General features: G+C 38.2%; 1 protein-coding gene and 1 non-coding gene across 2 annotated transcripts; both read right to left on the bottom strand.

The window, feature by feature from the left end:
* Positions 1 to 11628: 11628 nt before the first annotated feature.
* Positions 11629 to 11750, bottom strand: LOC130462306 (small nucleolar RNA snoR74). Its single transcript, XR_008922402.1, has one exon. It is a non-coding gene; the product is annotated as a small nucleolar RNA snoR74 (small nucleolar RNA).
* Positions 11751 to 11928: 178 nt separating this feature from the next.
* Positions 11929 to 12468, bottom strand: LOC110775656 (uncharacterized). The gene has a single exon (XM_021980264.2). The coding sequence runs from the start codon at positions 12466 to 12468 to the stop codon at positions 11929 to 11931; it is 540 nt and encodes a 179-aa protein (XP_021835956.2).
* Positions 12469 to 14252: the final 1784 nt, after the last annotated feature.

The raw sequence follows: 14252 nt of genomic DNA on the forward strand, positions 1-14252 counted from the left end.
GCTAAGTGTTACCCTTTAGGGGTGTTGTATAGTTCGGGCATGCGATGACGAGCAAGGGAGCTCGTCGCCCATGCGTACGAATGCAGCGAGCAAGCTTGTGGCACGCGAGCACAAGGCAGTGGCCTTGCCTTGCGTCGAGTGCTGCGATGTGCATGGGCGGGTGGGGCGAAGAAGCAAGGCTAGCGAGCAAGGCAGGCGCGCGCGCGGGCAGCGAGGGATGCCTCGCAGCAGCGAGCGCTGCCTCGCCCAGCGAGGGATGGCTCGCCCGCAACGAGCGCTGCCTCGCCAAGCAAGGTGCTGCGCTACGAAGCCAGCGAGCAATGCTGCGCGCAAGCGTGGCTTGGCTTTCTGCGTTTACGCGTGGCTGCTGCTCGTGCCTTGCTGTGCGGTCACTCGTGTGGGGCGATGCTGCCTCGTGGACTTGACGGGGCATGGACGCAAGCCCATGGCCTCGTCTTGACCCGATTGATGCGCTTTGAATTTAATTTTGATTTTCAGTTGGAAAACGTTTTTTATAAATTTAAAATTTCTAATTTAATTTTTTCTCGAAATTTAATTTTGAATAATTTAATTATTATAAATTTTATTTATACTAATTATTTTACTAAAATTAAAACCTTGATTAAATTTAAATTAATTAATTTAATAAACTGAAAATAAATTAAAAGGATTCAAATAATTATTTATATGAGCTTTAAATTTTAATTAAATTTGTATGTTTCCGGTTAGACTAGGAAATACAATTTTATGTTTAAAATTAGTAAAGCATGTAAATTTGTTGGTTTAAGTGGGAGCATTTTAGTCATAAACTCTTGATTAGGTCTACATTCCTTTAAGGTTAAGGAAAATTTGGAAATATTAATCCAACCTTTGGCCGATTTTCTTTTATTAATCCCACATTCGACATATTTTTTAATAATCCCACCTTTACTACCCGATGACTTTTATTGGGCTTAATTGACCAATAACAGGTGAAAAAGTCAACAATGTGGTGATAAAGTGATGATGATGACTGAATATATCGAGAGAGAGTACTGCCACTTAAAGACATATTACCGTCTACAACAAGTTTATGACATGTTAGGTGTAATAAAAGTCGTTAGGTAGTAAAGGTGGGATTATTAAGAAATATGCCATAGGTGCGCTTAATAAAAGAAAATCGGCAAAAGGTTGGATTAATATTACCAAATTTTCCTAGGGTTAAAACAACTTGATTAGAATTAATAAGGATTGAATAATTGGTAGATTATTGGAACCCTTGATTAATTGCTGCAAATATTTATGTGATGCATAATATGTTCTACTAACCAGCTATGTGGGCCATTCATTGATAAATGAATGGGTGAATGGTATATTGTAAATGTACTCTTTTGCAGGTTATGGAAAGTGGCTAGTATGGCCCAAATACGATAGAAAATATGGTCTGCGTACCATTAATTTGAATGTAAAATTGGTCTAATGCACCAAAGTTTTTAATTTAAATATGGTCTGCGTACCATCAAATAGTTGTAATTAGTTTAAATTATAGCTTATCTTATTTGAAGAAAATGGCGCCTCCCATGGTGAAATTCAAGACGAAGTTTCCAATCCATTTTCAAGACGGAGTTTGAAGTTGAAGCTTCAAGATGAAGTCGGGCCATACTAGATCACAATTTTATCTTATGCATGTTTTAAGTTATTTATTGCTTTAAATATGTCTTAATTATGCATGAGATTGTGGCTTGATTATGTTGCATGATTAAGGATTTTAGTTCACTTAAAATCTAACAAACATAGTAAGAGCCTTAAGTTCCAAACTTTAAAAATTGAGTTAAAAGGTGCCATGCCAAAATAACACTTACTTGGATAACCTTTACATCAATCTTAGTAATAGTTTTCCGCCTAAGCGAGGTATTACTTATTGATCCTAAACATGTAAGGTACACAAATAATTGTGAGTACATGTTAGTTTGGTGAAACTCAACGATATAAGTAAGGAGTTCTTTTATGTCGTGGCAAATGAGATATGTTTACCTAATAATTTCTTAGACGTACCTATCAACCAAGAGTAGTTTCTAGACTATTAGCAAAGGCTTTGCTTACCTAAAAATATTTTAGAATTGAGTCTAAATACATAATGTGCTTAATTCTTCAATGATTTAAGGGTCTTGGAATCATTTTATTCACACCTGCCGGAACACATAACTTGAATAAAATGCTTAATAAATGATAAATTATGCATGTATGCTAGAATTTAAGTTTATTAAGAGAAATGTGAATGGTTATTTATTTGTTTATTCTTTTTCAATTGTAGTTTTTACTATGGCAAACAATAATTCATTCAACATCCGATCAATTCTCGAAAAGGAGAAGTTGAACGGGAAAAACTTCCTTGACTGGCAAAGGAACTTGCAAATAGTTCTTATGCAGGAAGAAAAGGAGTATGTCCTGGAAGAGGCGATGCCCAAAGCCGCAGGCGACGGGGTCACTCAGGCAGCCCTCAATCGTTGGATTGATGCCAACAAGGATGTAAAATGTCTAATGCTTGCAACCATGAGTGCAGATCTACAGAAAACGTTCATCAACTCAGATGCTTTCACGATCATCAGTGAGTTAAAGAACATGTTCCAAGATCTCGCTCGAGTCGAAAGATTCGAGACTCATAGGAAAATTCTTGAGACCAAGCTTAAGAAAGGCGAGCCCGTAAGTCCACATGTTCTCAAAATGATTGGACTCATTGAGAATATGAGTCGGCTGGATCAGCAATTTTCTCAGGAAATGGCTATAGACACCATCCTCCATTCTCTTCATAGCAGGTATGATTAGTTCAAGGTGAACTACAGCATGAATAGTCTGGACAAAACTCTCACTGAGCTTCACGGTATGGTGAAGACCGCTGAAAAGACGCTCAAAAGTCATAAGCAAGATGTGCTTATGGTGCGTGGGGGCAAGTTAAAGAAATCTGGTAAGAAGAGGAATGCTAAGTAAGGTGGCAAGAAGGCCAGCCCGACTAAGCAATCTGGAGGCAACAAGTCTGAAAAGAAGAAGGTGAGCCAACCCACTTCTGAATCTGAATGCTTCTACTTCAAGAAGAAGGGGCATTGGAAGAGAGATTGCTTGAAGCTTAAGGAAGATCAGAAGAACGGAACAGTCGTTCCATCTTCAGGTATTTTCGTTATAGACTGTATACTTGCTAATTCAACTTCTTGGGCATTAGATACAGGTTGTGGCTCACACTTATGTTCCAATTCGCAGGGACTAAGAAGAAGTAGAAGGTTAAGCAAGGGTAAAGTCGACCTACGAGTGGGAAATGGAGCACGGATTGCTGCATTAGCTGTAGGAACTTATTATTTGTCGTTTCCCTCCGGTCTAGTTTTGGAACTGGAAGAATGTTTCCATGTTCCAAGTCTTACTAAAAACATCATTTCTGTTTCTTGCTTAGATGATAAGGGATTTTCCTTTTTAATAAAAGACAATTGTTGTTCGTTTTATTTTAAAGAGATGTTTTATGGATCTGCTAGATTAGTCAATGGACTTTATTCTTAAGATCACGACAAACAAGTTTATAACATAAATACCAAAAGGGCCAAAAAGAATGATTCAGATCTCACCTATCTGTGGCATTGTCGATTAGGCCATATTAACATGAAGCGCATAGAAAGACTTCAAAATGAAGGAATTCTAGAACTATTTGACTTAGAGGATTATGGTAAGTGCGAATCACGTTTACTTGGAAAAATGACAAAGCAAACTTTCTCTAAAGTAGGAGAAAGAGCAAATGAACTATTGAGTTTAATCCATACAGATGTATATGGACCAATGAGTATAAATGCTAGAGGTGATTTCAGCTACTTTATCACTTTCACTCATGACTTCGGTAGATATGGTTATGTCTACCTAATGAAGCATAAGTCTGAATCCTTTGACAAATTCAAGGATTTTTAGAGTGAAGTAGAGAATCAATTAGGCAAGAAGATTAAGGCACTGCGGTCTGATAGAGGCGGTGAATATCTGAGCTATGAATTTGATGACCATCTGAAAGAATGTGGAATTCTATCAGAATTGACTCCTCTTGGAACACCTCAATGGAACGGTGTGTCGGAACGGAGGAATAGAACCTTGCTAGACATGGTTAGATCAATGATGGGTCAGGCCGAACTTCCAATAGAATTTTGGGGACATGCACTAAACACAGCTGCACTCACTATAAATAGAGCTCCGTCTAAAGATGTTGAAAAGACTCCATATGAGTTATGGTTTGGAAAGCCTCCAAATGTGTCTTTTCTTAAGATTTGGGTTTGTGAAGTATACGTCAAACGATTAATTTCAGACAAACTTCAACCAAAATCTGACAAATGTATCCTTGTGGGCTATCAAAGGAAACAAAGGGGTATTACTTCTACAATACATCTGAGAACAAGGTGTTTGTTGCTCGAGATGGTATCTTTTTGGAAAGAGATCACATTTCCAAAATGACAAGTGGGAGTAAAGTAGACCTCGAAGAAATTCGAGTCGAACAACAAACTCTAGAGAATGCTCAAGATGACATTCAGGTTAAAACTCAGAGATTTTTAGAAGAATCTGGTGAGAATCAAGGACCATCTAGAAATATAACCCCGTGTAGATCGCAGAGATATAGATCTCAACCGGAAAGGTACTTAGGTATTTTGACGATCGAGAGCTATAAAGTTCTATTACTTGAAAGTGATGAACCTGCGACTTACAAACAAGATATGATTATCCCTAGCTCCAAGCAATTGGAAGAAGCCATGCAATCTGAATTAGACTCCATGTCTGAAAACCAAGTTTGGGATTTGGTCGATTTGCCAGATGGCTACCAAGCCATAGGAAGCAAATGGGTTTTCAAACTGAAAAAAGACAAGGATGGGAAACTAGAAGTTTTCAAAGATAGATTGGTTGCAAAAGGTTACAGGCAAGTCCATGGTGTGGATTACGATGAAACCTTTTCACCAGTTGCAATGCTAAAGTCTATTAGGATAATGTTAGCAATCGCTGCATATTACGATTACGAAATATGGCAGATGGATGTCAAAACCGCTTTCTTAAACAGCGTTTTAACAGAAACTGTGTTTATGACACAACCTGAGGGTTTTGAGGATCCAAATAATGCTAAAAAGGTATGCAAGATTAAGAAATCAATCTACGGATTGAAGCAAGCATCAAGGAGCTGGAATATACGTTTTGATGAAGCAGTCAGTGACTTTGGTTTCATCAAAAACGCAGACGAATCTTGTGTATACAAGAAGGTCAGTGGGAGCAAAATTTCTTTTCTAGTATCATATGTCGACGACATATTACTTATCGGAAATGACATTCCTATGTTGAACTCTGTCAAGATTTGGCTTGGGAAATGTTTTTCGATGAAGGATCTAGGAGAAGCACAGTACATACTAGGCATCAAGATTTACAGAGATAGATCTAAAAGGATGGTTGGACTTAGTCAAAGCACTTATATCAATAAGGTTCTTGAAAGGTTCAATATGGCAGACTCCAAGCGAGGCTACCTACCCATGTCTCATGGAATGACTCTAAGCAAGACTCAGTGCCCAAAAACACTGGATGAGCGTAGACGAATGAGTGGGATTCCATATGCATCATTGATTGGTTCAATAATGTATGCTATGATATGTACACGCCCGGATGTTGCGTACGCACTCAGTGCTACGAGCAAATACCAGTCAGACTAGAAGAGGCACATTGGACTGCTGCCAAGAATACTCTGAAGTACCTGAAAAGGCACAAAGATGATTTCCTGGTCTATGGTGGAGATGATGAATTAATTGTTAAAGGCTATACGGACGCAAGTTTCCAAACCGACAAGGATGATTTCATATCACAGTCTGGGTTTGTCTTCTGCCTCAACGGAGGTGCAGTAAGCTGGAAAAGTGCTAAGCAAAGCACCATTGCGGATTCTACAACTGAAGCGGAGTACATTGCTGCACATGAAGCAGCAAAGGAAGCTATTTGGCTAAGGAAGTTCATAGGTGAACTTGGTGTAGTCCCCTCCATTAAAGAACCAATAGCTCTATATTGTGATAATAACAAAGCTATTGCACAAGCAAAGGAGCCTAGACACCACCAGAGAGTCAAGCATGTACTTCGTAGATTTCACCTTCTACGAGAGTTCGTTGAAAGAAAAGAAGTCGAGATAAGCAAGATTGGAACTGATGACAACATCTTAGATCCATTACCTAAACCTCTGCCGCAGGCGAAGTACAACTATGGGAATCAAGCATGTTGGAGAATGGATTTGATGTCCTTATTTAATGTTTTAAAGTTTTAGAGTTTAATACTTTGTAAAACATTATTGGTTAACCATTCATATAAATGAATAAAATTCATTTTTCCATTTAATTTGTGGTTTATTAAATGATGAGTCCCTTCAATTTGATGATATATTCAAGATAGACTGTCAGGACTAGTCCTGTGACTAAGAAATGTCTATCAAGTGAACTTGAATGGCAAAAGTTGAAAATGGTCCCTAGTCGGAGTTTTCTATAAAGATGGACGCATAGAAAACGGTAGACGACTAAAATGCAAGATGACTAGTAGTTCTGTTTCTTGAACTATGTGGACATGGCAATGTCACAATCATTTGCATAGATACTTACTTTGGGAAGACTAGTATCGGACAGACCTATGAAACTTTACTGTAAGAGATGAAAATCTGTCATAAGTAAATTTCATTAAAATTATTAGACACTAATCCTCAATACCTGAGTGATTTGAGATTACTTGTTTGAAAACTGTTTATTTTGACGTTGTCAACCGTCGCACCGTAAAAGGAGGCTATAAAGGTAACGCTCGGGAAATCACCTATCAAACGAAGTCTAATCTCAAGATCGCAAGATTGGGATTGTCCTCCCATAAATCGGGATGAGATGCTGAAAGTTGTACAAGGCCACTCGGAGAGCTAGAAACTGTAAAATGCATGGCCGTGCTCAGATGAATCTTAGGCTATGATTATCTGTTTATTTGATCAGTTGAACTCTGAAACCGAGAAACACCTCTGGACATAATAAGGATGACAACTCTTACCTTATGTTCATGAGCAAGCATCAAGCGACAAAGGAATTAGGAAATACACACTTGTCCCTAAGGACAAGTGGGAGACTGAAGGAAATAATGCCCTTGGTCCAAGTATGCATTCAATGCTAAGTCTAATAAATGCGGTTCAGTATTAATTAATTATATAAGTTAATAATTCAGTGAGATCAAGTGAACTGTATGCCTAGCTAGAGGCCGCTTCAGTTTAAGTGGAATTAATAATATTAGTCCACAGCTTACTCTTGATTAAATCCGTAGGGTCACACAAATAGTACGTGAACGGATCAAGTATTTAAGTGAATTAAATACTCCATTTATGGATATTCGGAATCGACGGATCTCGGTTCCAGTGGAAGCTGAAATCGTCAAGGCAAATTATGAATACTCCGGAAACGATGATATTGCCGGAAATATAAATATTATCCAAATCGTAGATGTTGCCGGAAACGGAAACATGGTACGTATCGGAAAATATTATCGAAAATGGAAATATTGCCGGAATCGGAAATATTGCCGGAAAAAGAAATATTGTCAGAATCGGAAATATTATCATAATCGGAAAATAATTCCGGAATCGGAAATATTAAATATTTGTTCGAAACGGAAATTAATTCCGGAATCGGAAATATTAAATATTGTTCGAATCGGAAATGAATTCCGAAATCGGAAAATTAATCGGAAGCGCGTCGTACGAAATAAACATCGGACGAGATTGCTAGGCGTAAGGCCCAGCACGAAGCCAGGCCTGGCATAGCAAGCCCATGCACACAACACAGCAGCCAAGGCACGCAGGCCCAGCCAAGCAGCACGCAAGGCCAGGCCCAACGCGCAAGGCCACTGGCGCTCCCAAGGCAGTGGGCTGCGCAGCGTTGTGGGCCGAGCTGCTCCGCGCGCGGCATTCCCAACGCCCCTCGTGGGTTGTTCGTGCGTGTGTGCGTAGAGTTCGTGCATACTTCGAATCCTTAAGCAATTAGAATTAGATTAAAAGATCAATTTCCTAAAGTTACTAGAGTTAGTTGTTTAATTAAATAATAACTTTATTAGTTTTAATTAATGTCTAATTCTAATAGGATTAGATTAATTGAAACCTAGTAGACTTCTAATTCCATTATTCCAACCCTATAAATATGTGATGGTATTCACAATTTATAAACATATAATTCAAGTATTCACATAAGTTTTAAGGATTAAAACTAACGTTAATTTGTCACAAATTATTCGAATAAACTTAAAACCTTAGGTACAATTCTAGTTAATTAAATCTAAGGCGGATCCTAACGTGCTGTGGACTATCTACGGAGGGACTACACTTGGAGTCCTAAACTTGTTCTTGTTCGGTTCGGGATTATCTAGGGAGGGCACGCTACAAATGTATGCATCCTAAATTATGCTAATTGTTATGTGGCAATTAATTTGGATTCCTGGCTTTATGGTTATTCCGCATGAAATATATATGCTTTATATGTATCATACCCTAACAATCGGATGGGCGCTGGCGCTGGGCTTCGTGCTCAGTGCTATGTGCTCGGCCTTTGTTTGTCAAGCGATGGGCCGGCTCGCTTGCCGGCTTGTCACTCGTCGAGCTTCCGATTCGTTTTCCGATTCCGGAATCCATTTCCGTTTCGAGCAAATATTTACGTTTCCGTTAATATTTCCGATTCCGGAAATAATTTCCTTTTCCGACAATATTTCCGATTCCAGTAATATTTCCGTTTCCGACAATATTTCCGATTCCGACAATATTTCCGATTCCGACAATATTTCTATTTCCGATAATATTTTCCTGATAAGAACCATGTTTCCGTTTCCGGAAACATCTACGACTTGGATAATATTTATATTTTCGTCATAAACCATGTTTCCGTTTCCGGCAATATCATCATTTCCGGAGTATTCTTTATTTCTCCTTTTGACGATTTCAGCTCCCAATGGAACCGAGATCAGTCGTTTCCGAATGATCATAAATGGAGTATTTAATGAATAATATATTCACTTAAATACTTGATCCATTCACGTACTATTTATGTGACCCTACGGGTTCACTCAAGAGTAAGTTGTGGATTAATATTATTAATTCCACTTGAACTGAAGCGACCTCTAGCTAGGCATTTAGTTCACTTGATCTCACTAAATTATTAACTTGTTAATTAATACTGAACCGCATCTTTTAGACTTAGCATTAAATGCATACTTTGACCAAGGGCATTATTTCCTTCAAAAACCAACACACTTGACGTCCTCCACCCACCCCTAAACAACAATTTACAAAAGGTTAAAGAAAAATATACAAGATTATAAACACCAAAGGATACACCTTTTTTCCCTTTTGAAACAAAAAATGCAAATTTTCTTCTTCTGTTTGGTTACATCAAAGCTCAATAAGCTATTGTATTGCATCCTAGTTGAAAACTCACTTCCCCCTAAATGCTTCATTTGAGCAGATGTTCAATAACAAGCCTATGGTGCCAGTCGACCTACTCCCATCACCCAAAGAGTCCGAAGGTGAATATATCGATCTTTATCAGATGTTCAATAACAAGCCTATGGTGCCAGTCGACCTTCTCCCATCACCCAAAGTAAAGAAAGAAGAAAACACATATGAAAGATGGATTTGAATATTCAAATGTCTTGATCAACAAAGCCTTAGATCAGTTATCTATGTAGGGTTTGGCAGTGAGTATAAACTCACCAAGCATGAAGTTTATGAGATTGCTTATGGCCTAGAGCTTCCGCACTTGCCATTCATATGGGCTTTACCGCCAGGCTTTGTGAATAGGACACCAGGAAAGGGGACCGTGTGCCTTGGGTGGGCACCACAGCTCAAAGTTTTGGCCCATCCCTCAGTTGAAGGCTCTTTGTTACATTCTGGGTGGGGTTTAATTATAGAGACACTGGAACATGGGCATAGTCTTATATTGTAAGCATTCATTATTGATCAAGGGCTAAATGCAAGGATGATAGTAGATAAAGGTTTGGTCATTGAAGTAGCTAGGAGAGAAGACGGATCATAAACCAAGAATACATAGCTTCCGCACTGAGACAAGCTATGACATGAGATGAAGCACAGAAGATTAAGGCTCGAGCTAAGCAGGCTGCAGAAATCTTTGGCGATCATAAGCTGCAAAAGGAACTATATATCAACGAGTTTGTTGAATTTCTGAGAACCGGAGCAGGATGTTAATAAATTTACTACAAGCAGGCCTATCTTTTCTTGTTGTTGATGTATGTATAAGGCTGCCAAATTAGTTTTACGAATCCATGATGTAAAACAATAATATAAACAATAAGCTCTAGAACTCGTTACAGTAACATTGCAAGCATGAGAAATACGAAGTAGCATATTGAATGGAGAAAATAGTTGCTCTAAAGTTCTTTATGCTTAATGCCACAAGTCTTACTTCATGTTTCATCAACCTTCAGATGAAAGAAGGCGAAAAATGGTTTCAGGTGACAGGACAAGTTATCAATAAACTAAATAAGGCAAGTTCCTTTCCATTTTCCATGTATAATTATATATAAAATATTAGACCGGATAAATAATAAATAAGTTAAAAACAAGCTTGGTGTATCAGATTGCTACCCCAACTGTACACTAACCCATATGATAAAAACAATGTATACTCCATAATAAGGAAGAAAACAAATGTCAAAAGAAAAATCCAACTATAAAGCATGATGTAAAGCCATCTAAATTCGATAAAAGAAACAAGACCTGATCAGGCTGGGCAACATCACAAAAGATAACATCAACCATGCCAACCAAAAATCTGGTGCTTTGCAGGATGCCTAGCATCTTCAATTATAGGGATGACATTAGTTCTTTTCTTTGCCATGTTAACTAAATCTCTATCACTCCTGTGTGAAAATTTAACTGCATAAACGCATCCCTCCTGCAAAGAGAATATCGATCAAATCCAACTCCACGATAAGAATTCATATTTCTCAGTTTCTCCATAATACACATGCAACTTACAGGGCCAACAAGATCAGAGACAAGAGAGACAGTTGTTCAGAAGCAGCACCAGTCAGGAATAACAAACACCCACATTAAAAAAAATTGTGAACAGTACTCTTGCAATAAATACTTACAATCCAAATTAATGTTATTAACACCACCAAGAATGTCAGCTGTGAAAAGATTCCAAACCCTGACTCAATCTTTGTTCTATCTTCTTGTTGTATAATGTCAAAATACAATTTGAAAATCCAGAACCAACCTGTAATTTAATATGACAGTATAATCACAGCAACTACGAAGGTCACTCAGCGGATAATGTATGCATTAGGACTAACTTCATACGAACACTTGTAGAAAAACCATCAAACCAAATAACCAAGCATACTATTTTACACAGACTCTTTATTTCACCTACAACACCGATGACTGACCCACACACAAAAAATCACAAAAACTAATACATTATTTTGAGCAAAAATCATAAAGATACTTTAATTAAATAGCAAGAACTCATGCAATGCCCGTATCCCACAAATACAGAGGTCAATCCTATGTTTGCGTAGCACTGCAATCTACCATGACCACCTCATCTTCAAATAAAGACTCGTTTCAATTACTAAAAAAAATGTAGCATCGCTTACTGAACCTGTCATCATAGAGAAAACTCAAGTGGTTCACCCAATAACACTGCACAATTAATCTCCCTGATGGTTACGAGAGACCCATTCACAATAAGGCAGTTTTGATGATGACAAAGCAAACTCCTGACTATTGGTTAAGTTATGTTGCATAATAGGTTTTTTTTTTTTTGGCAAATAATAGTGAATTATATTACCAAAGAGAGAACACCCTCACAACAGAGGCAACAAACAACAGTTCCCCCTCAAGGGAACACCACAACTAAAAACACTGAATCAGGACATCTACTGATTCCTATAAGCTACAATGAAGAGAATCCTTCTAACTACACTGTCTACAGGATCAAGCTTCTTACTAAACACACTAGCATTTCTCTGAAGCCAAACTGTATAAACAGTTTCAATAAAAGCTACACTGCAATGCTGATCCTTCTTCTTTGTACTTCTACTTTTGACAGCTGCCCACTGTACCTCTTCTTGCCAGCTACTGATGTTCCTTTGAATACCCAACTGAATCAACACTGCTTTCCAGATATAATGAGAATAGTGACGCTCAAAGAACAGATGAGACAACTTCTCATCCTGCACCTGACAGAATTCACAAACACCAGCAATATTGATGTTCCATGATAACAACCTATCTTTAGTAGGTAGCCTATTCTGTAGGGCCAACCAAGTGATGAAGGTAGCCTTAGGACTGGCTTTGCTATTACACACTATTCTTTTCCATTGTACCTGAATGCCACCAGTATGAAGAGCCTTATACATTCTGCTAATCTTGAATTTCCCATTCACAATGAACTGATCCACCCTACCAGTTTGCATCAGAATATCCCTCTATTTTATAATAGGTTCCGAGATCCTTAGAGGGATAATGCTAAGTTAAGGAGATCCTGAGTTGGATAAACTAAGCAACGTGGAATATAAGCAAGTAATTGATCCATGTCAGACACTACATTGAAGAAATAATCATTAAGCAAGTTTCCAAAGGCGAGATCCTTAGGCGAGTTCCTAAGGCGAGATCCTCATATATTATGTGGATCCTCGATGTTCCAGAGAAGGAACAAATTGGGAAGACTTCGAGTGAAGCTTCTAAAGGTGCAACATGAAGACTACAACATATGAGTTTATGTTTAGGATTTATGTAAGTATTTAATATTGTTTATACGTAATTTGGAACGAAAGGAACCTAAGTATTTTGGTACGTTTTAAATTGAAATATATTAACTGTAATTATAAAAGAGTTTTAAGTTGGAAAAACTTTGTTAATAAATAAAATGAATTTAATTAATAAATGTAAACATAGGATTCTGTTTTCATTCTCCTTGTTTCTCAAGCAAAAGATTTTCCATGATCCTTAAAACTCTCCCACGTATTTTTGTTTAAACGTGCAAGTAGTGTTTTGATTTGGTCTCCCTGTTTCTCTCCAACTATGCCCATGTTACTGAGCAGTAACAGTTAGTGGGTAGTTGTAGACAGCTAATTTGTGTCTCCCCTTTGGGATGATGACGATACCATTATCCTTGTTAGGCCATTAGAGTAACTCCAGGACGAAATCCCAATTGCTAAGAATACCTCCAAAATCCAAGGTCCAAAATCCAATCCCCGAGACCGTTCCCCTCCCGGAACTCGGTACAAAATACAACTTCCAATATCCAATTTCAAAATCCACGTTCAATCTCAATTAGTGGACCATCACATTGGTTTTACTAGGCCTTTTCCACTCAAAATCATATAAGGCAAGTCAAATTCGGGCGCCGACCCACAAAACCAAGCATGCCGGGCCCCGCCCCGTAAAACCGGAATTCAAAAACCCGAGAAAGGTTTGTTTTTAGACGCAAATTCAAGCCTTATCCTCCAAGAAAATGCTACGTGCCAAACATCGTACTATTCGTACGAAGGTACACCCATACAAGACAAATCAAGGACGGCATCTTTCCGTCCTTTTTGGCGGCTTTCAGCCCACGTCAGCAGCGCCCAGCGCTGGCCTGGCGCCAGGCACTGGCGTGTGCTGGCGTTTTGCACCATTTCCCTCCTATAAATACCCCTCATTTCCATCGAAAAAAAGGGGGAGCACAACACAAACAACGTCGTAATTTCGACATTACTCCTCACAATACAAACCTCAAAATTCTTCAAATACACATACAAAAATTCCAAAATTCAAGAGAAATTGGGAGCTCGTGCCTAAGCCTAACTAGGTAAATCCGAATCCCATTTCAATCAATTATGCTATTTTGATTTCAAATGATTAGCAAGTTGGTGTTTTTTGCCATAAAAAATACCACTTGCAACAATCACACGTGCTTTTTCAAAAATACAACTTGTTCAAATACAAAATATAAATTTTCAAGATTCAAGGATGTTCAAAGTTGTTTGCATTCATCTCTTTGAACTAGAATCACCTTCAAGTGTGGAGTAATCAAAGATGACACCTTTTAGCATTTAAAGGTTTAGTCTTTTTGAGATTCAAGACTCCATTTTTCAATATACAAGCTCAAGTTTTCAAATTTCAAAGATCCCAACATTTGGGTTGAGCAACCTCTCCCAAGTTGAGATTTTTTGCTTTGAATTCGTATCGGGCGCACTAATTTTTAAGGAGCCGCTTG

Source organism: Spinacia oleracea, chromosome 5, assembly GCF_020520425.1.
Source record: "Spinacia oleracea cultivar Varoflay chromosome 5, BTI_SOV_V1, whole genome shotgun sequence".
NCBI classification, from domain to species: domain Eukaryota; kingdom Viridiplantae; phylum Streptophyta; class Magnoliopsida; order Caryophyllales; family Amaranthaceae; genus Spinacia; species Spinacia oleracea.